The following is a 20236-nucleotide window of genomic DNA, read 5'->3' on the forward strand; positions in this document are numbered from 1 at the left end:
TGCATATAGCCCAGGCTGTGCTATCTGCATTTCTCAACCTCCTGAGTAGCTAGGATCATAAGTGTGTGGCACCATTCCTAACTATGCTAACAATGTACAGTTCAGTGCTTTTAGTATGCTTATATAATTGTACTGTTCAACAATCACTCCTTTTCTGTACTCATTAAAGTACCAATTTTCTACTTTCTATTTCCATAAATTTGCCTACTTGATGTCAGACCACAGTACAAGAATGGAGTTGTGTGATAATTTGAAGTGCTTGTGAGAAATTCCAAGAAAACAAGAGTCTTGTGACTTCAGTTTCTACAAAACACAGAATTGTTCTTAGAATGTTGTTTTGCCTTTCTCCCAGGTATAGCAGATAGGAATGAGTTTGCTTCTGCTGTTGTTATTCATGTGCTTCTATGAAAAAGCATGTCTTGGCCAAGTATGGCCTGTCCTTGTAATTGAGTACCTTACTCATGTGATCCTTCCTAACCCTCAGGTATAAACTGTCTGATGCTCTGAATAAAGTTGGCTATTGCATGAGACTTCAGTCCGTCTCATTTTTAGGAACCCGCTTTCCCAGGTTCATGCTACCAAGTATAGTGGCAAATAACTTTAGATAACTTATACAAGTGGACTTAGACAACTGGATTTGCCTTTTGTTTTTAAATAATTTTACTTAGTACATATCATAATTCACCTTGGGGCCCACTTGTAGAGAGAACTGATTTCTTCAAGTTGTCTACTAACCTCTGCCCATGCACAGTGACAAACATATACACAAACAATGTAACACACCACACACCCTATCGACTATCAAGCCATGAAAAAACCTTATGTTCATATAATTAAGTGAAAGAAGTTGACCAGAAGTGTCAACATACTGCATGATCCCATGACATGGAAATGGTAAACCAAGAAAGAGGCCAGTGATTGCCAGCAGTTTAGGGGGAGGAAGGATGTGTAGTGAGTGGAGCACAGGAAATTTTTAGGCAGTCAAACTGCTCTGTGTAACAGTGGATATATACTATTTATCAAACTCACCAGACATATAATACCAAGGGTGAGCTATATTGTAAGCTAAAGACTTTGGCTAATTATGATGTGCCCGTGTTAGTTTATGGATTGTACCAAAGAAACCATTCTTTTGGAAAGATGTGGATATAGGGGAATGGAGGGGCTTATCCAATAATAATATCCTGTTTAGTTTTGTTGTGATCCTAAAATTATTATTAACGTTTATTAGGGGGGCTGGAGAGATAGCTCAGAGGTTAAGAGCATTGCCTAATCTTCCAAAGGTCCTGAGTTCAATTCCCAGCAACCACATGGTGGCTCACAAGCATCTGTAATGAGGTCTGGTGCCCTCTTCTGGCCTGCCAGCATACACACAGACAGAATATTGTATACATAATAAATAAATATTTTTTAAAAACCCATAAAGTTTATTAGATGAGTTTTACTGTTTGAAAATACTGTCCTTTCAGTATTAGATAGATGATACAGGTACAAAAATCTTCCATAATATGCTTATTGATTCAGATACAAAGTTGTTTGATTTTTAAGGAAAAAAATCTGGCAATGGAGTTTTATGCATAACATGACCAGTTTTGTAAAAATAAACTGAATAAAGAAATACATCTTAAGAGGTAACTGCCAAATTGTTAGCAATGATTTTAAATATAAAGGGACAGGATTATAGTTAGTTTCATTTGTGTATTTTTCAACTAAATTTCTTCCATAAAAAAACAAAACTAAAGATTATACACTTGCTGCACAAGATTGTTTCTCATTCTGTTATGTTTGCAAACTTCTTGGGTACAATAACATACTAATTCCTGAGTTTCCACATTAGTGTATATGTACTTTTCACTGGATAGGGCTTTAGAGTTCTCACAGCATTTGATCAGTGTTTTTACCTACAAGTTGTAGCTAAGATGATGCAGTAGGCTGACAGTGTAGTAGTGCCCAGATATATCCACATCCAAATCCCTGTGAATTTTACTATATATGGTTATTAAAAAGAGTGACTATTACATTACAACATAAAATACATCAATAAGAATTTTAAGAAGACCGAGTTTGAAGAGATGGATCATCGATTAAGAGCACTTGCTGCTCTTTGCAGGGAGAACTGAAGTTTTGTTCCCAGAACCCATAAGGCAGCTCACAACCACCTGTAGCTAGCTTCATGGGACATGATGCCCTCTTCTGGTCTCTGTAGGCATCCTGTGCATAAGTGGATGGATGCACACACACACACACACACACACACACACACACACACCACTTATACAAATAAAAAGGAAAAAGAATTTTAAGAAAAGCTGTGAAGTCAGAAGTTAGAGCAATATGGTCACAAACACAGAAATACTGGGATAATCTTCCAGACAATGGAAGAGATAAAGAACAGATCTAATGGCATGTGGTGGTGCACACCTTTAATCTCAGCAGAGGCAGGTGGAGCTCGAGGCTAACATGGTCTACATAGAGAGTTCGAGGACAGCTTAGGGGTACATAAAGACTGTCTCAATCTCCCACCTGTACCCCCAAACAAAACAAGATTTGTCTTTGAGCTAGGCTTTACTGGATTTTGGAATTTTTGGCTTCTAGAACTACAACTCGCATTTCTCTTTTCTTAAATTACCAGATGTCTATAAACTAGTTATGTCAGATCCAGGAGGTGAATTCAGAATTTATTGCTACATCTCAGGTACAACTTCATGCTTCAATGTTATAGTTACTGAGTGGTAGAGAAAAGACAAACAAATCTAGCCCTCTTAAATGCAGGTGCAGGAGTATTTCTATTGTTATGTAGCTTCTAAAGTAATTATAATAAGTTAAATTTAAAAATCTGCCTTTGTGGGAATTGTGAAAAGACAGTGGATTTAATTATTTAAAGGTATATATTTATTTTGATGTTATTGGTCTTAGATGTGTGTCCTAAAAGGTATTTAAGAAGAAAATGTAACTTTGCTTGTCTACCACAGAATTAGACTGGGATGTGGTCTACTGCTCCCTATTTTAAAAAGTTTTTTTTAAAGATTTATTTATTTATTATGTATACAACATTCCTTCCATGTATGCTTGCATGCCAGAAGAGGGCACCAGATCTCATTATAGATGGCTGTGAGCCACCATGTGGTTGCTGGGAATTGAACTCAGGACCTCTGGAAGAGCAGTCAATCCTCCTAACCTCTGAGTCCTAAAAAGTTTTTACTTGTTCCTAGACTGATTTTTCTTTTGACTTTGACAATTTCTTTAGTCTTAACCTGATTACCTTGATCAAATTATTCTTTTCTAACCTTAAGATTCTAAAGTCAGTTGTACACTCAAATACTGAAAGGTAACTTATTTTTTAAGAACACTTAATTTGTTACCTGGGATGAATGAGTATTTTGCTCGAAATCCTAGTCCTTCAAGTTCTTCATCAGAACTAAATTTAATCCACATGAATCTTCCTGTTGACCTAATTAACGAAGGGCTTTTCATGCCACAGTAACGATCTATGAGAGGAGAGAAACCAAATGGCCCATCTCGAACTTCCAAGTGATCAAAGCGACATTCAAATGATGGCTCTATATAATAGCGTTCGTCAAAGGTCAGCTCTATCCGTTGACGAGGGGCAGCTATAAAGTAAGAGTAAGCAAACAGGGCAGCATGAACAAGACATACATGTTGGACAAGCAAATCAATCATTCCAGTACTTCACACTTGAGAATCTCACTAAGAACTACGCATGCAACGCCGTAAGAAACGCTCTTTCACAGGAATAACCATGCTATGTTGTAGAATTATAGTAATGTTTCCCTGTGGTATATGTCATTACTTTAGTTAAATATATTTGGTTGACTAAAATTAGAAGAGGTGAAAGGCTAATTCTTGCTTACTTTAAATACAATGTACAGTGTGTCATACGTGATATAGAAGAAAGCAAAGGCACTCAGCACGAACAGAAAGCCCAGCAGGGATGCCGGTGAACTTACGTTCCTTATCAGGGAAGTTTCTCATACAGTGATGCACATAGTTTAACTATGGTTTAAACAATTACAAATTCTCCTTAAAATTAACTATTATTTTGTTAACATATTTGATATTTACAAATGTTTATCTTTATTACAATTTAATTCACAAACATATTTAAAATTTGTTCTAACTGGTTTAAACAGGGCATTTAGCTAATGTCCTCAGTTTTATAGTGAAGTAGAAGTTTATCCAACAAAACACAGATTTGTTAAATACCTTCCAAAATATAGATACACTCCTTGTTTGGTGGATATGAGTCAGGATAATTTGGTGAAGCAAAATGACCTCCATTGCTGGTTCGAACCCAAATGCCACACTGGGTTGCAGGAATGTGCTTGATTCCAATGTTTTGTCCATCTTGAAGAGAATTTTAAATACCATTACAGCAAAATATAAGAAGCAATCTTTTCTTTCCCCCCAACACCCTAAAAAATTGCCTACTCAGTTGCATATATAACTTCACGAGAACCACTGCCAAATTTAGTAAAACCAACTGATCACAGCAGAAGTGGAAGAAAGCTTTTGTATATTATACTTATTTTGAAGACTTGATAGTAAAGGATACGTTTGCCACAAAAGGCACCTGCCAAGTCTGACATTCCGAGTTTGATTCTCGGAAGCCATATAGTGGAAGAACAGAACCAGCAAGCTGTCCTCTGACCTCCACACCCATATATGTTTCACCATTACTTTGGTGAAAGTAAAGCAGAATTAATGGACTGGAACAACCAGGTGCAGCTGAGGGTGAAAACAGCAATTGAAAATTGAGAGGCTGATGAATGTTAATAAACTCACTGACAGTCCCAACTTTCTCCCACTTCGTCTGTTGAAGTAACAGAGACTCTGACAGCAAATAGAGAATTATATTTTGGGAATCCAATCTATCTAAGAAAGGGTTAATCATACAGATCAGAGAGTCCCAAATGTCAGTTCAAATCCCAGATGAGAGCCACAGTAAACACATCCTACCCAGACCTACAGACAATGCATGGTCAGTTTTTCAGTGCCCCCATTAAAATATTAAGTACATATGCAAGGACAACCAGGAATTTGAAGAAAGTTTCCAGTATGAAAAATATGTTGGAACACATGGAATAAAGCAACCCTGAGTAAATAAAGCCTATGCAAGGAAGTGAAAACAAACAATAAACCCAAGTTACCAACCAACGAGTAACAACAGGGTTTCGTGCAATTTCTCCAGAGACTGAAAAGCAAATACAGTCATAAAACAAAAAGAAACATTTTTTTTAAAAAATAGAAGCAAGCTCCACCAAACAGAGAAAATCAAAGCGTGAGAAAGTTTAGAGCAGAAGTGTGATGCCAGAGGTGTGTGTTGAGTTTTACTGGACCATATCAATACCCTTCAATTGCTCATTTTGGTTGCTTTCACACAACAAAAGAACTGGGTAACTGTTTCAGAGACAGGCTCATAGAAGCTTAAATATTTATTGGCTCTTTCCATAAAAAGTTTTGTAATTGTTAGTTTATGGAATAAAAATTAAAGAAGTCTCCTCAGATTGAAACAAAAATATGTGTGAAAATATATATAAATTAAATATACAGTGAATTCATTATGTTAAATTCACTCAGCACTTTGTATGTCAACTTTAAAAAACAGTAATAAAAACCCAAGAAAGCTGTAAGTATTATAATAATAGGAATTTCCTTAAAACACTAGAGAAAATGAAGGAGGAATTTTTTATTATTAATTAATCAATTAATTAATTTCCCCCAATCCAATCAGTTTCCCTTCCCTCTCCTAGTCCCTCCCCTCATCCTCCCCACCATCAACTCCCTCTCCCTTCCTGAATGAGGAAATTTTAGAACTGAACAAAACCAAAATATTCCTAAACCTAAAAACAAATTCATATTGAAAAACTTTGATGAGTAGTTTAAATGCTGATTTTTGCTTTTCTTTCTTCCTCCTTTTTTTAAAAAAAATATTTACTTATTTATTGAGACAGGGTTTTTCTGTGTAGCTCCAGCTGTCCTGGAACTCACTTTATAGACTAGGTTGGCTTTGAATTTAGAGATCTGCCTACCTCTGTCTCCCAAATACGGGGGTTAAAGGAGTTTGCCACCACCACTCTGTCAAACTATTTTTGTTGCTATTTCATAACTATAATTTTGCTATGATTATGAATCATAATGCAAACATTTTTTGGAGATAGAGGCTTGCCAAATGGATCCTGACCCACCGATTAAGAACCACTAGTTTAGAGGATTAAAAATTCATGTTTTGCAAGATGATGGCATGACTTCAGTCTCCACTACTCAAAGAGTGGTAGGAGAGAACCCACTTCCCAGTGTTATCCTACTCTACAGATGTGTACTGTAGTATATGTGTGTTCTTTCCCCACACAAAATATAAACAAAGTTTAAAATAGTTGTGGCTCTTGTAAAGCAGGAAACAGAAAGAATAGAATGAAAAATAATTTTTCAAATTGTTTCATATAGTTTGAATTTTTATCATGTGAACATATAACTTTGATGAAAATAAAAAAATAAAGTTGTACAGGAAATGTACTAACTCTAACATGAAAATTTGCTTAAAAAAATCACACTAACTAATCTTCAAGGTCAGACAGTCCAATAGGACCAAAGAGCGTTGAAGACTGTACTTAAAGACAGTGCTTGTTCACACTAGAAAAGACACTTTTTATTTTTCTTAGTGATAAAACTGTAAATTGCATTTAAATTTTGGATATAATTAACAGTGTATTAAAAGTTATTAGTGATGCTGGCTTTTAAAAAGCTTATCAGGGCAAACTTTGTGCAGACAATTTTGTAGCTGATTCTGATTAAGTTGAGATCCATAGGTTAATAGAACATTTTCGGTCATTGAAATGATTAAGAAGAATGTGTTGGTTAGCATTTTTTATCAACTAAGCCAGGGTCATCTAAGAGGGCACCTCAGTTGTCTGTGGGGCATTTTCTTGACTAATGATTGATGTCGGATGGTTCAGCTCACTGGGTAGGGCCACTGTGGGTAGTTGATTCTGGGTTCTATAAGAAAGTAGACCGAGCAAGCCTGGGAGAGCAAGCCAGTAAACAGCACTTCTCCATGGCCTCTGCATCAGCTCCTGCCTCCAGAATCCTGCCCTGACTCCTGCTCTGACTTCCCTTGATGATGCATTGTGATGTAAAACTGTAAGCCAAATAAATCTTTTCCTCTCCCAAGCTGTTTTGGTCATGGTATTTTATCACAGTAATAGAGAGAAAACTAAAACAAAGGATTATGAAGTAGCATCCAAAAGTTGTAATTCTTTCAAACTGTGTAAACATATCATGTACCTCTCCATACTTTACCTTGGGTCTTTTGGGCCACAGCAATCCCTTCCACTACAAGTACTGTTATTAGCAACACTAGAGAAAGAACAAAAAAGAATAGTTAAAAAGTTGCATTTATTTTATATTTTACTACGCCTCTAAGGAAACTGTGATGACAATAAAGGACTAATGACTAAAATCACTGTTTTAGATGGGTACTGTTATGGAGGCCACGTTGGTCTTAAACTCAAAATCTGGCTTCTTTTATCTCCCCTGTGCTAGGATTATAAACATGTGCACACACTTTGCTTAAAATTGCCATTTCTTACCAACATTCACACTGAGTCTTTGAGATATGAAATGCTGTGCCCTTGGGCTAGTGAGAGGGCTGGCTCTTTGGGTGCTTGACATTGAGCCTAAACACCTGAGCTTGATCTTTGGAATCTATACGGTGGAGAATGACTCCTGAAAGTTGTGTCTGACCTCCCATGAGTACCACAGTGGGAATGTGTAAAAGCTCAAACATGTGAACATTCATGAGCATACATATTCACAATGTAAATAAACAAATGCTATACTGATTTACTATTCGACCCCAAAACATCCAAAGAAAAGATGTAACTGATTTTGTACTTATTTAGATAAGAACTAATGAATACCATGTGCTATTTAAAACACTTTTTTCAATATGAAAACAAGCCCACATATATGTGTTGTGCAGGCTTTTACCGAGCCTAACCACTCCATTTACTCTACCTGAAGTGTGTTTATGCATTTGGTTAGCTGTGCAGAGTGTTATGCCACAGCTCAAGTGGCTCACCTGACAGCCCACTGACACTGCTACTGTGCATCACTGTGCGTGGGTTTGCTGTGACGGGAAGCCATATTAGACACTAAAACTATTTCACTCCTCACCCCGAATGTTTGAGACCCAACCAACAATATATCCCTTTTTTTGTGTTTTGAAGACTTCAAAAACATTTTTTTTTTATGAATGGCACCTTCTTCCATTCAGTAGAAAATATACTACTAGGTTGCCCCAAACTACCAGTCTGGTAGATAGACATTTAGTTAATAGCATTTATCTCCTTCTAAAAAGGCAAAGGTATGGCTACAGAATTAAGCAAAATGCCTAACAGTATGGACTTCAGGAGACAAGTTTTTGTCTTATATTACTGTACTATCTGTGAGGTCTTTTTAAGCTTCATTTTAGTTATTTGCAAAATCCAGAAGATGTACTAATATGATGGGACCAGTCTCAATGATGTGCATATCATATCATATGTACCAAGCATTCTGCTAAGTAAATGGTAGATACTGGGAAAATTAGCATCTTCCTAGAGTCAACTGTCAAAGACTACCTGAAATACAGGTGAAAAGAGAGGTTTAGAGACTGCATAATGGAAACATGGAGAAGGGAACTGGTATTCATTCTTTTGGAGATAAAAGGGCAGAGTGAGGAAAACATCTGGAAGTGAGGTATATTCTGACAGACTTGAACTCCTGAGAAAGAAATATGCTAGCATAGCAGGTTAGAAAAAAGCAAGATAAGACCAAAGAGTAAAAACTCTTAAATACCATGTTGATGAATTTATACTTTCAATTACAATAAAAAAAAACACTGTAGACTTTTGTTTGTTTATTGTGGTGTTAGGGAATGAACCCACAGAGCTGTGCATGCTAGCCCAGTGCAGTACCATTTAGATACATTTCTAGTTACTCACTATAGGTTTTTATTTTTTGATTTAATATTTTTGTAGACAGGATTTTACTGCATAGTCTTGGTTGGCTTGGAACTGCTAGGTAGACGAGGCTGGCCTAGAATTCAGAGATCTGCTGGGATTAAAGGTGTGCACCACCAAACCCAGTCACTCACTATTGTTTTTTAAACCAAGAGAGTGTATTACTACTTCTTTCAGACCAATACTCCTAATGGTTGTGTGGAGGCTAAAGTTATGAAATAATCATTTGTGAAGAAAAGTAATGGTGATGTATTGAAGCAGAGAAATCTGTGGAATTGGAAAGGAGAGACTAATGACATGCTTAAGACACAGTGAACTGCAATTTATAACTTACAAGATGTGAGGGAGAGGGAAATAGAGTGATTGACGACTTTGCCAAATGACACACACACCAAGAGAGTAACAGCACAGGTTTGCTTAATAGCATGCCTTCAGTGTCTATTAACAGGGCTATCAATGTGCAAAGATATAGTTCTTGTCACTTAGTTTACATCTTAAAATCTAAGCATTTGACCTCTTCATCCTTGGTTTCTTGAATCCTTATTAACCTTTGTCTCCTTTCAACTATATTGACTGCCTTTCCTTTTTCAAAGACTTTTTTTTTTTAAATGAATGGTGCTTTCTTCCATTCAGTGGAAAGCATACTACTAGTCTGCCTGGAATAGGTATTGAACTTTTAATTAGAACAAGAAAAACCACTGTAGGCTTTTGTTTGTTTGATTAAAGACTCCATGTCAGAATGAACAATTCTTTTCTTTTCCTTTTAAATTTCTGTTTTAGGTGTTGTAGGAGCATGTCTTTAACCCAGAACTCAAGAGGCAGAGAATCTCAATGAATTCTAGGACAGCCAGGGCTACATAGTTAAATCCTATCTCAAAACAAAACACTTCCCATTTTTATACTGGAACTGAGTTAGAGGAACAGAGCCTTGAACTTAAAAACAATAACCACAACAAAATTAAGAGATTTATAATTAAAACAAAACAAAACAAACCCATAATCCCAAAATATTAGGAATCTGAAGTTCAGCAAATGAAACATTCCTTTATGTCGATTATCCTCTCAGAGGAACCCAGCTCCCATGGTGTGTCATTTAGATGACACACAACTGTTCAATACATTTTGTTCACGTTCTTTTCTTTCTAGAATCACAGGTAAATTATCAGTTTTCACATTTATAACTCATAGCTTTAAAGCAAGTGACACCAAGCGAGTAGAAAGGGTAAGAAATCAACAAACATGGGCTGGAGGTGGCTCATGGGTTAACAGCACATAATGCTCTTGCAGAGGACCTGGGTTAAGTTCCTAGCACCACATGGTAGCTCAAAATGATCTATAACTCCAGTTCCAGTGGATCTGATGCTCTCTTTTGAACTTCAAGGGGACCAGGCACACATGTGATACACAAACATACATGCAGGTAGCACATTCATACATATAAAATAAAGAAAAATAATCTTAAAGAAATTAACAAAAATAGAAGCAGGAGACCAATAGTACAACTAGGAATAAAAAAGTATGTCAGAAAATTAAAAACATAGTGAGTAATAAAAACTCACACATATAATATAAAATTTAAAAACAAATGGTTTTGGGATAGTATATTAACTATAGAAATAGCTGGGTGGCAGTGGCACATGCCTTTAATCCCAGCACTTGGAAGGCAGAGGCAGGTGGATCTCTGTGAGTTTGAGGCCAGCCTGGTCTACAAGAGTGAGTTCTAGGACAGTCAGGGCTATACAGAGAAACACTGTCTTGAAAAACAAAATCAACCCCCCCAAACCAAACCAAATGGGTGTGCGTGAATAATTTTAATAAAGACAGAAACAAATGTTTTTATTTTGCACATTTTATTAAAATATATAATATACAAATTTATTTTATATACACATGGAAAAATGGTTATACCATCAGAAATATGTAACAAAATAAAAAAAACCCAAAAAATTCAGCTTTATTAATATTAAGCAATGTATATTTGGGGCTGCAGTAATGGCTCTGAGGTTAAAAGCAGCTGTTGTTACTCCAGAAGACTAGATATTGTAGCACTCAAACCAGTGACTCAAAACTGTAACTACAGCTCTAGGGACCCCACATCTTCTTATAGCTTACAGCTTCCTTGAACATCTGCACAGATGTGGTCTCTTTTCTCTTTCTCTCTCAACGTGCACTCTAAAAATGTAGTTCTTAATGAAGACGAAAAATATTGCTAGGAAAAATTTTAAGGCAAAAAGAGAGACTTTCATCATGTAGTTTGCAAACTGGGGAGACAGAGCGATTGGCATAAACTTAGTGTGATCCAAAGGAATGAAGAAGGCTTGGTTAAAAAAAGCTCTTGACCAAGTTCTCATGCTGGTCCGAGTGTTCATTACAGACTGGCTGATATTCAGAGCTTAAGACTTCATTTTTATTGCTAGCTAGTCATCTGGCCCTCTTCTTGGAGCCAGCTGCCAGTGAGGGCATCTAGATACCTGTTAGATCTCCAAAATCTCTTGGGTTAATTGGATTCTGGTTTCTTGTTGGGATGAATTCAAAGTCTTAAAGGTTTTAACATTACCCTGAGTCTGGTCTATATCTCCTGTAGTACCTGTTAAAACAGCTTATGATACGCTTAAAGAGAAGCCAAACATCTTCCTTGTATGAAGAGAATCACTGAAAGTGGTAGGGCAGAACACAAGAGGGAACCAGTGCCAGATAAGATTTAGCCACCTTTAAGAGTTTGAAAGTTTCCAATTCAATCTGCCCCGAAGTATCCACAACATGAGGTACATATAACAGAACTGACACCGCCCCATGCAACAAGGACCATTATTTAGGAGTACATGAGCACAGGAGTCCAAAGGGCTCTGGTGGGGCCTAATGGTCTTAGGTAGTGAAACTGGTGGCTATGTTAAAAGCACAGAAGGGGTCAGTGTGATGACTGGGTAAAAGCACTTTCCAAATAAGGCTAAATTCATTCCTCAGAACAGACACCTTAGAGTTGTCCTCTGATCTTTATTTGGATATGTACAACATACACTCATACACAATAGTAAGAAAAATTAAAAACTCAGAATGGAAAAAGTTTTCAATTATGTATTCATTTTAGGTGGTACCAATTCCTAGCAAAGATCCTAGTATTTTTTCATGTCCAGAATAATTCCTCTTAGTAAACCATACCTTAGGAATGTCCACAGCTGTTATTCTTATAATTAAGGGTTGGCATCATGGTAACTATCTCTAAAATAATTTTTAAAAATTTTTCCCTACACTGTGTTATTTGGACTGGGAACAATAGACTATTTTTAAGATGGCAGAAGGCATAGCCAGATATCCAAGAGGTAGGTACCTCCAATCTCTAACTGCCAAGTTCTGTTCTCATAGCTCAAATGAAAATAATCCCAACAGGGGCACAAGAAAGCCCTGACATGTGGGTTTTTTGTTTTGTTTTGTTTTAGGTAAGATGACTTTCAGTGGGAGGGAGGTAAGAAGAAAGAAGCACCAAGTCAGTGAGGAAGAGACCTCGGCAGTAATTCATTTGGCTTGTGGCTTGTGATGGGAGGGAGATAGGTTTTCCAGGTGACCAGTCCAAGCAAGGTTCTTGTTGGTAACAACGGAGTTTAAGTTTTGTGAGTAGTTTTCCGGATCAGCTCAGGATACAAAGTTAAATATAGAATAAGGAAAAACACTAAGGAAGAAACTTCACAGATCTTATTAAGATAATTTATTCCTGAGTGTCTCAGGACAGGACATTGTAGAACAAGTCTCAGTGAAGTGGCAGACTCATACCAAAGTTTTCAGTAGGGGTGTGATGGCATGTCCGGTATTCCACCAAGTTTCTGTTCACGGCCAAGATCTGGGAGGTAGATAATGGTGATCTGTGCAGGGCAGAAGGGATGGACAGACAGAACAGTAATAAAAGTCACTATTATTTCAATGTCAGAGAAGCTGAGTGGGGAAGGTGTAAGTATCAGGGAGATGCCAGGGCAGTGGTTCTAACTTTCTTAGGCTACGAACCTTTAATACAATTCCTCATGTTGTGGAGACCCCCAAACATAAAATTATTTGGTTGCTACTTTAAGACTGTAATTTTGCTACTGTTATGAATCATAAGAATCTGATATGCAGGATATTTGATATGTAACCCCCAAAGGGTTGTGACCCACAGATTAAGAACTGCTGTGTTAAAGGTTGTTTATGATTTCATCTCATGGTGGATCAAACTAGCATAGGTAGTGAAGACATTTAGAGAAAAATGTTAGCAAGAAGACTAAAGAACTAGAATGGAAAGAGACATTGGTGTTATAGGACTATGAAGGACTACTCCATGGGGAAGTAGCATAAAGAAAACCTGTAAGTTTTCAGCTAGATGCAAATTCATTTTGCAGTTGTGCTGTTCTTTTCCTGGTTCTTGGGAGAAGATGCTTTCTCAGATGTCATTTTATTTCTTTTGGAATGTAAGCTTCCATTCTTTTTAACTTGATTTTGATACTAGTGGCAGGAGTTGAGATCCATTAGCTGAGAGTGAGATGGTCAGGAAATCTTTGTAAATGGTACAACCCTAGAAAATGAACCCCTATGCCATACCCTTTATGCTGTGATGTGGGATTCCCCTCTGTATGCTGTGAATATGTTTTATTATCACTGATTAATAAAGAATTTGCTTTGGTCTATGGCAGGGAAGAATACAGCAAGGTAGAATATCCAAGCAGAGACAGAGGAGGAAAGAAGGTGTAGTCAGGCAGATGCCATGTAGCTGCTGAAGAAGAAAGAAGCCGGAACCTTACCAGTAAGCCACAGCCTTGTGGCAATACATAGATTAATAAAAATGGGTTAATTTAAGATGTAATAGCTAGCTAGGAATATGCCTGAATCATTGGCCAAACAGTGTTTTAATTAATATAGTTTCTGTGTGATTATTCAGGTCTAGCTGGTTGGGAAATGAACACAGTCTCTACTTACATAGCTGTACACGGGTTGAAAAAAGCTTCTATAGAAGGAAAGATATAGGTTAATTAATAGTACTTGAAATAGTCCCTTTAGTGGGACTAGAAGGAAGCTGAGGTAGTACATTTCTAATAAACTCTCCAGGCTTCAGGATGTAAGAGCGAGCTTTGTATACTAGGGGCATGGAGTTGAAGGAATCTTTAACAAAGGTAGCAGTACACTATAGGATGTTAAGCAGCCCTTTGCAGCAATGCACTTATCCTCTAATAAGCACAGGCTGGTGAAGTGCTTTGTCTAACGCTTAGATGCTAAGTGCTTTGTTCAGCCAGTAATGATATCAAAAAGAGATAAAAATGTCTTCCTGGAGGAGTAGAAGGTTGAGGGAAACTAAGGGAAGAAACCTTGGGTAATAACAGACTAAATATCTCACAAATTCTTACCAACTAGGTATTTATTTCTCCAATGGTCTGTGCAATGTATCTAGACAACTGGGTATATTAAGTACAATGGAGATACTGATAGGCTGATTTTATAACTGGAATAATTTGTCTAGTATAATGAATCCTTTCATCACTACAAAGTTCTTAGGGGATCCTCCTGGTAAATATTTTCCATGTTCTAGACTAGTGGTAAGGGAAAGCTTCAGCTCAAGATGAAACCATGGCAGCTATATACCAGTACCCTTGAAGTGGTGCAGTAAATAAACCTTGTCAGACTTCCAATGACCATTAGACAGTTGAGAGATGACCCTGGAAGCATGATTTGGCTTTCCAGGGTTGTACCAGGGACATATTTACAGTCAATATACATCATAAGCAGTGATGAGTGAGGGCTTTCAATAATATTCCTTTTCCTATTCGACCACTTTGGCAATATTCTAGGAAGTCAAGACACAAAGGAAAAGAATTGTGCAGGATGGGATGCCAGTTCAGACCCATTCAAAGATATCTCTTTTATATCAAATAATGCTCCTGTCAATCCCCATTCCCAACCATTCCCCACTCCTGGTCATGCAGAAAATCCTTTATTAGTTGGTCACACAAACCTAAGGTTGAGGAGGACACAGGGCAGCTTATATAGGCTACGACATCAATATGCTTGCTTCTTAAAAGAGAGCTTTTATTTGAACTCTTGGAACCTGAGTGACATGAGGGGGCAAAGATATGGTCCTTACTGTCACTAGTAGTCCTAAGGAAGTAAACATCTAGAGTAGACACAGCACACATGTGACCCTCGAAATGTATCTACTGTCTGTATAAAGGTTTCTATAATCAGTGAATGGAGCTGAAGCCTTAGAAAAGGGTCTGAATTCTATAATCTTGTCAAAGGAAACTATAACAAATCTGATTTGATAATGACTACTGACCATCTGAGATAAAATCTTTTACAAACTAATTATTGTAGCATGTACTCTACAAAGGAGTTTCTTGTTCATCTAGTTAGGGAGAAGTCACGTTGTTAGTGCAAAAAAGTGAGGAGGGACACCACAGCCTGGAAGAGGAAGCAGAACAGCAGAACCCAACACATTCTAACAAGTGATAGTGAGAGAGGTGAGGCGGAAAAAACTTTCCTAGGTGAGCTGCTAGCTGAGTTAGCAGCCAGCATTAGTTAACTAGTTAGCATTCGGTAAAGTGAGAGCTGCAAATAGCTTCAACAGAGGGAGGGATACAGATGAAAGAAGATCTTATGAAAACTGTTCAGTGAGGTAGTAACCTCATACAGACAGGAACACAGTCTTTAGGCCAGTAGATCCAGCTGTTGTCTGTACTGATCCAATGGTCTGTTTGACCTTCCTAGAACTGAGGTAGGATTCTTAGTGCCTTCCTTTCCCATACATAAATATGTGGAAAGAGAGAATGTAACTGGGTGTCTCAGAGCGGAAGCGAATGTCAGTTGCTTCCTCATATCCTCGAAGAACCGTTTTCCATTGTAGAACCACTAAATATGGTAAGGACAGGAATTTTTCAGTAAATTGTAAAGAGATTAGAGCACCAAAGAAAAGTTTAGTAGCCAGTTCTGGCAAAAAGTAGTAAGTTCTAAAAATCCCCAGAGTTGTCTTTCAGGGCAGGGAAGAAGAGAAACTAAATGTTTTGAGGGCAGTAAGGATAAGATTCAGATTTTTATGCATCAAGAGCTAACTCCCAAATCTGATAGGGGTTTGACAGAATTGGAGTCCTTATACCTTCTAGGGGATAGGCTATGAGAGAAGTGGAGGCTTTCAGTACAGGCTTCTTGGGATGAGGCATATAAAAATAGATTATTCTTATACTGAAGAAAAATTGAACCATATTAGAAAGATATTTTAGCTGAGACATCCTGAATTATCAAAAAGAATTAAGTGTGGTTTTCATCATATCTTCCCAGGTAGACTGCTGATCCTTTTGTGCTAAAGTAGAAAGGTACTGGCTATTTACTGGATGTACTGAAAAAACCACCACAGAAGCCAATGGCTGCTCAGCGGAAACACTGAACAAAAAAAGTATGAAGGACAATAATCACTGGCTGTTAAGGAATAACGATTTTGTTAACAGCTATTAAATCTTGAAGGAATCTCCATCCTTTTCTATTAGGCTAGTGGACAGGTAAGATAAAAAATACCATAAGAGTAAGTAGAGGGAACACATTTCTTATGTGTAAAATCATCTACTATGAGTTGTATGCCACCAACAAACTTAATGACTATTGTTTAACAGTGGGGAGAAATTTGTTAGGATTCACCTGGATTTTAACTGGAGATAATGAATGGATACGATCAACATTAGTACTGGAATGAGTCCAAAGGTTCTTGGTCAATTTACTGGAATGTAGGCAGGTGTGGCAGTATTAGGACATGGTTTTCTGGTGGGATTAATTATATGTTTCTCCTTTTGGGAAGGAAGAACTTGATTTTCTCCCTAAAAGGTACACAGGGGAGGGGTTGTAGTAGTCAGTAAGCAGCATAGTGACTTTTCAGGAGAGAGCATTATTAGAAAGAAAAGGTTGAGATTTGGAAACTGTCACAGATTGGGTAACAATCTCAACCATCTGAAGGAACTTGGAACTCTGGGGAAGACAAGAGGGTGTCAAGGTTAATAAGGAACAGAATATCCACTGTGTTGTATTTGAAGGAAAACGGCCCTCACAGGCTCATATATCTGAATGTTCCATTCCCAGTTTGTGGTCCTGTTTAGGAAGTGTGGCCTTTGTTGGTGGAATTATGTCACTGGAGGTGGGCCGTGAGGATTAAACCCACACCAGGTTCAGTCTTACTCTCTCCCTTGCCTGGAGCTTGTAGATCAGAATGTACTGCTCTAGCACCATGCCTACTGCCACACTCCCTACCATGATGATCACAAGCTAACTCTGAAAGTGTTAAGGAGGTCCCAGATTAAAGCTTCCTTATGTAAGTTGCCTTGATCATTGTGTCTTTTCACAGAAGTAGAGCAGTAACTAAAACACCACGGTGAACAGTGATCTGATTAGCTGCTCTAGTCAGGCTTTTTGTGACCATGACAAACACCTGAGAAACAAAGTAAGATTTATTCTGGCTCATTATATCTGTTTCAGTGACTTAGTCCACAGGAAGACTGCTCCATCGCTTCTGGACTGAGAGTGCATATAAAGGTAGAAAGAGTGTGGTAGAGTAGAACTGCTCACCTCACAGCAGTCAGGAAGCAGATAGTGCAGAAGAAGAGGCCAAGACAAGATATATCCCTCAAAGGCAAACCCCAGTGGCCTCCTTCCTCCACAGCTATTTTCTCAACAGCCCATTGAGAATAATTACAGCAAACAATCAAGTCATTGATAAAGTTAACACCTTTATGGTTTAATTATCTCTTAATAGTGCCATAAGGGATTTTTTTTGTGTGTAGAACACTTTATTTTATTTGTGTTTATGTGCATGTGTAAGCTAGAGAGGCTGATGTCAGGTGTCTTCCTCAATGACTGCTAATACTACAACACCCCCACACACATGCATGCATGTGCGTGTGCATGTGTATAATTCTTTGACAATGTCACATATGCCTAAATTGAATTTTGGGTCATTTTCACCCCTCCCATTACTCTCTCACACACTTGCATGTACTTTATTGCTGAAACCTTGGTTCTCCCAACAAACCTCCTCTTACTATAATATCTTCTATTTTTTGACCCATTGAGGTTAATTAGCCCTGTTTGTAAAAGCATGAGTAGGGGTTACTGTGTTAAAATACCTTCTAAATACTGATATTTACACTCATAGCTTAGTGCTGCTCTCACCCTGGTGTGGGAGAATTGTCTGTATTCTGTCAATCATGTTTTAATAAAACGCTGATTGGCCAGGTAGGCAGTATAGGCGGGAAAGCCAGACAGGAAGTAGGGGTGGAGTAAAGAGACTGGGAGTATTCTGGAAGCAGAAGCTCCCTCTGTCGCCATTCCTGCGCAGACCACCAGAGAAGCAACATGTAACCTGCCCAGCTGAAAAAGGTACCAAGCCATATGGCTAACATAGATAAGGATAATGGGGTAAAAGTCATAAGAACTAATAAGTAGCCTGACCTAATGGGTCAATCAGCTTTATAACTTATAGAGTTCTCTGTGTGATTGATTTTCTCTTGGACATGCCGGCTGTGGGGTACCGGGCGGGAACAGATACCCCAACAAGCTGGCCCGTCATACTACATCACCCTTTACCAGAGAAGCTTCGTTTTGAAGCAAATGGTCGTGAATACAGCAACACATTAACGCAGTGGTTCACGACTGGTCAAACTGGAAAATAAGCAACTGTGGGATGTTTGCGTCTAAACAGGGCATCTACATCATCCCCTCCAAGGCTTAGGGAACATCATGGAAAAGTAGGTGCAGAGAATAGAAGAGGCTGAGGTCAGGAAAGAGTCCTGTGAAACTCACCACAGCTGTGGCGACCTGCACAAGACTGGGCCCATCACTACTTCACAGTGCATGGGAAAGGGTTCACGAGGTCCCACCTCTTACTGAGGGACTGGGTGCTGAGGGAGGGAACATTTCCTTTAGAGGAGCCACTTATGAGCAGATAAGTTATTTACCTTACTTTTTGCAGACAGGTTTCTCAATGAATCTGGAGCTGATCAATTTGATTAGATTGTCTGGCCAGCAAGTCCCAGGACTCTACTGTCTGCCGTGTCAGTGCAAAGATTATAGCTATAATCCACTGTGCCTCATATTGCAAGTACTATCCCAAGCATAGTACTCACTCAGACATCCCATCAGTCCCTGGGTTTACATCCACAGCACTAGTTCATCTTCAATTTTAATATTTAATTTGCCTAGTTAGTTGTTCTAAATAAGAAAAATGACCATAGACGATCTCTAGTTTTGCTTGAAGATTTGGAGTGAAGTAGCTTTATCAGGGTTTAACTGTTTGTATTTGAAGCAATTGCTTGTAAAACAGTCAGCTTACCAACCCAAATAGAAAAGCAAAACCAGGTCTTTTGACTGAGATGTGGAGGTAGTTTTAACTGTAGAGTCCTTAATTTGATTTGCTTCTCCTGGAAAAGGCTTCAGTGATTTTATGCTTCTTGTCCTTTTTAAAAGTTTTGGTTGGCTAAAAGAGGATGTTTCATGGGGGGTGTTGCTTGTTCAAATCAGGTCGTTGAAGGGTTCTGAATCTAGCCAAAGATCAAGTCTCATCACAATTCTGTAACTTCTAAGTTTTGACAAAAAGTGCATTATACTATATTAAAGTGATTAAGGGTACAAGGGTACAGGGTTAGCTTTTTGAGAAGGTCTTATACTAAGAATGACTTTTAGTTGTGTTTTCTCTCTCTCTCTCTCTCTCTCTCTCTCTCTCTCTCTCTCTCTCTCTCTCTGTGTGTTTCTGAATTATCAAATCTCAGGGACTCAGCTAGCTTAAAAATCTTTAAGTGACTTTGTCATTAGGCAACTAGCTTCCATTCCTGAGCCTGTCCATTTCCTATAAACATTAAGTGATAAAATTAATTTGGAATTTAGAAACATCAGTTTGTAGGACTAGAAAATTTCTTAGAATAGCTGAATATTCCAGTTAGTATAAAGAGTGTCAGCAATATATTTCTACTTCTAGTTATTTAGATTTTAAAGGGTGCAATTAAAAAAAAACTCTCAATGACTGGAGAAAGGAGTAGGGAAATTAGGGGAAGAAATTAAAGGGAAGCCTGGAGAATGGGAGATGCTTGAAGGGGGGTGGGATGTAGAGAGTAGGTGGCTGGCAAAATGTAGAGTTTTATCTTTGTTGGTAAGTGTTTGTTTCTTCATTAAACTTGCTGAGTTTTGGTTTAAAGTTCTGTGACAAGAGACTGTGGGATCTTACACTT

The 20236-nt window shown here is 38.0% G+C and overlaps 1 protein-coding gene across 2 annotated transcripts in view; it reads right to left on the bottom strand.

Annotated features, from left to right (window-relative positions):
* The window catches only part of Neto2 (neuropilin and tolloid like 2), a 55845-nt gene that overhangs the window by 27548 nt on the left and 8061 nt on the right, over window positions 1-20236 (bottom strand). For both annotated transcript variants that reach the window (XM_085682046.2, XM_085682045.2), the window contains exons 2-4: window positions 7318-7374; window positions 4225-4365; window positions 3363-3611 (exon numbers count right to left, since the gene is read on the bottom strand). In XM_085682046.2, coding sequence (XP_085538172.1) covers window positions 3363-3611; window positions 4225-4365; window positions 7318-7374 — 447 coding nt within the window. The remainder of the gene's footprint in view (window positions 1-3362; window positions 3612-4224; window positions 4366-7317; window positions 7375-20236) is intronic.

Source organism: Myodes glareolus, chromosome 22, assembly GCF_982192425.1.
Source record: "Myodes glareolus chromosome 22, mMyoGla1.1, whole genome shotgun sequence".
Classification (NCBI taxonomy): Eukaryota; Metazoa; Chordata; class Mammalia; order Rodentia; family Cricetidae; genus Myodes; species Myodes glareolus.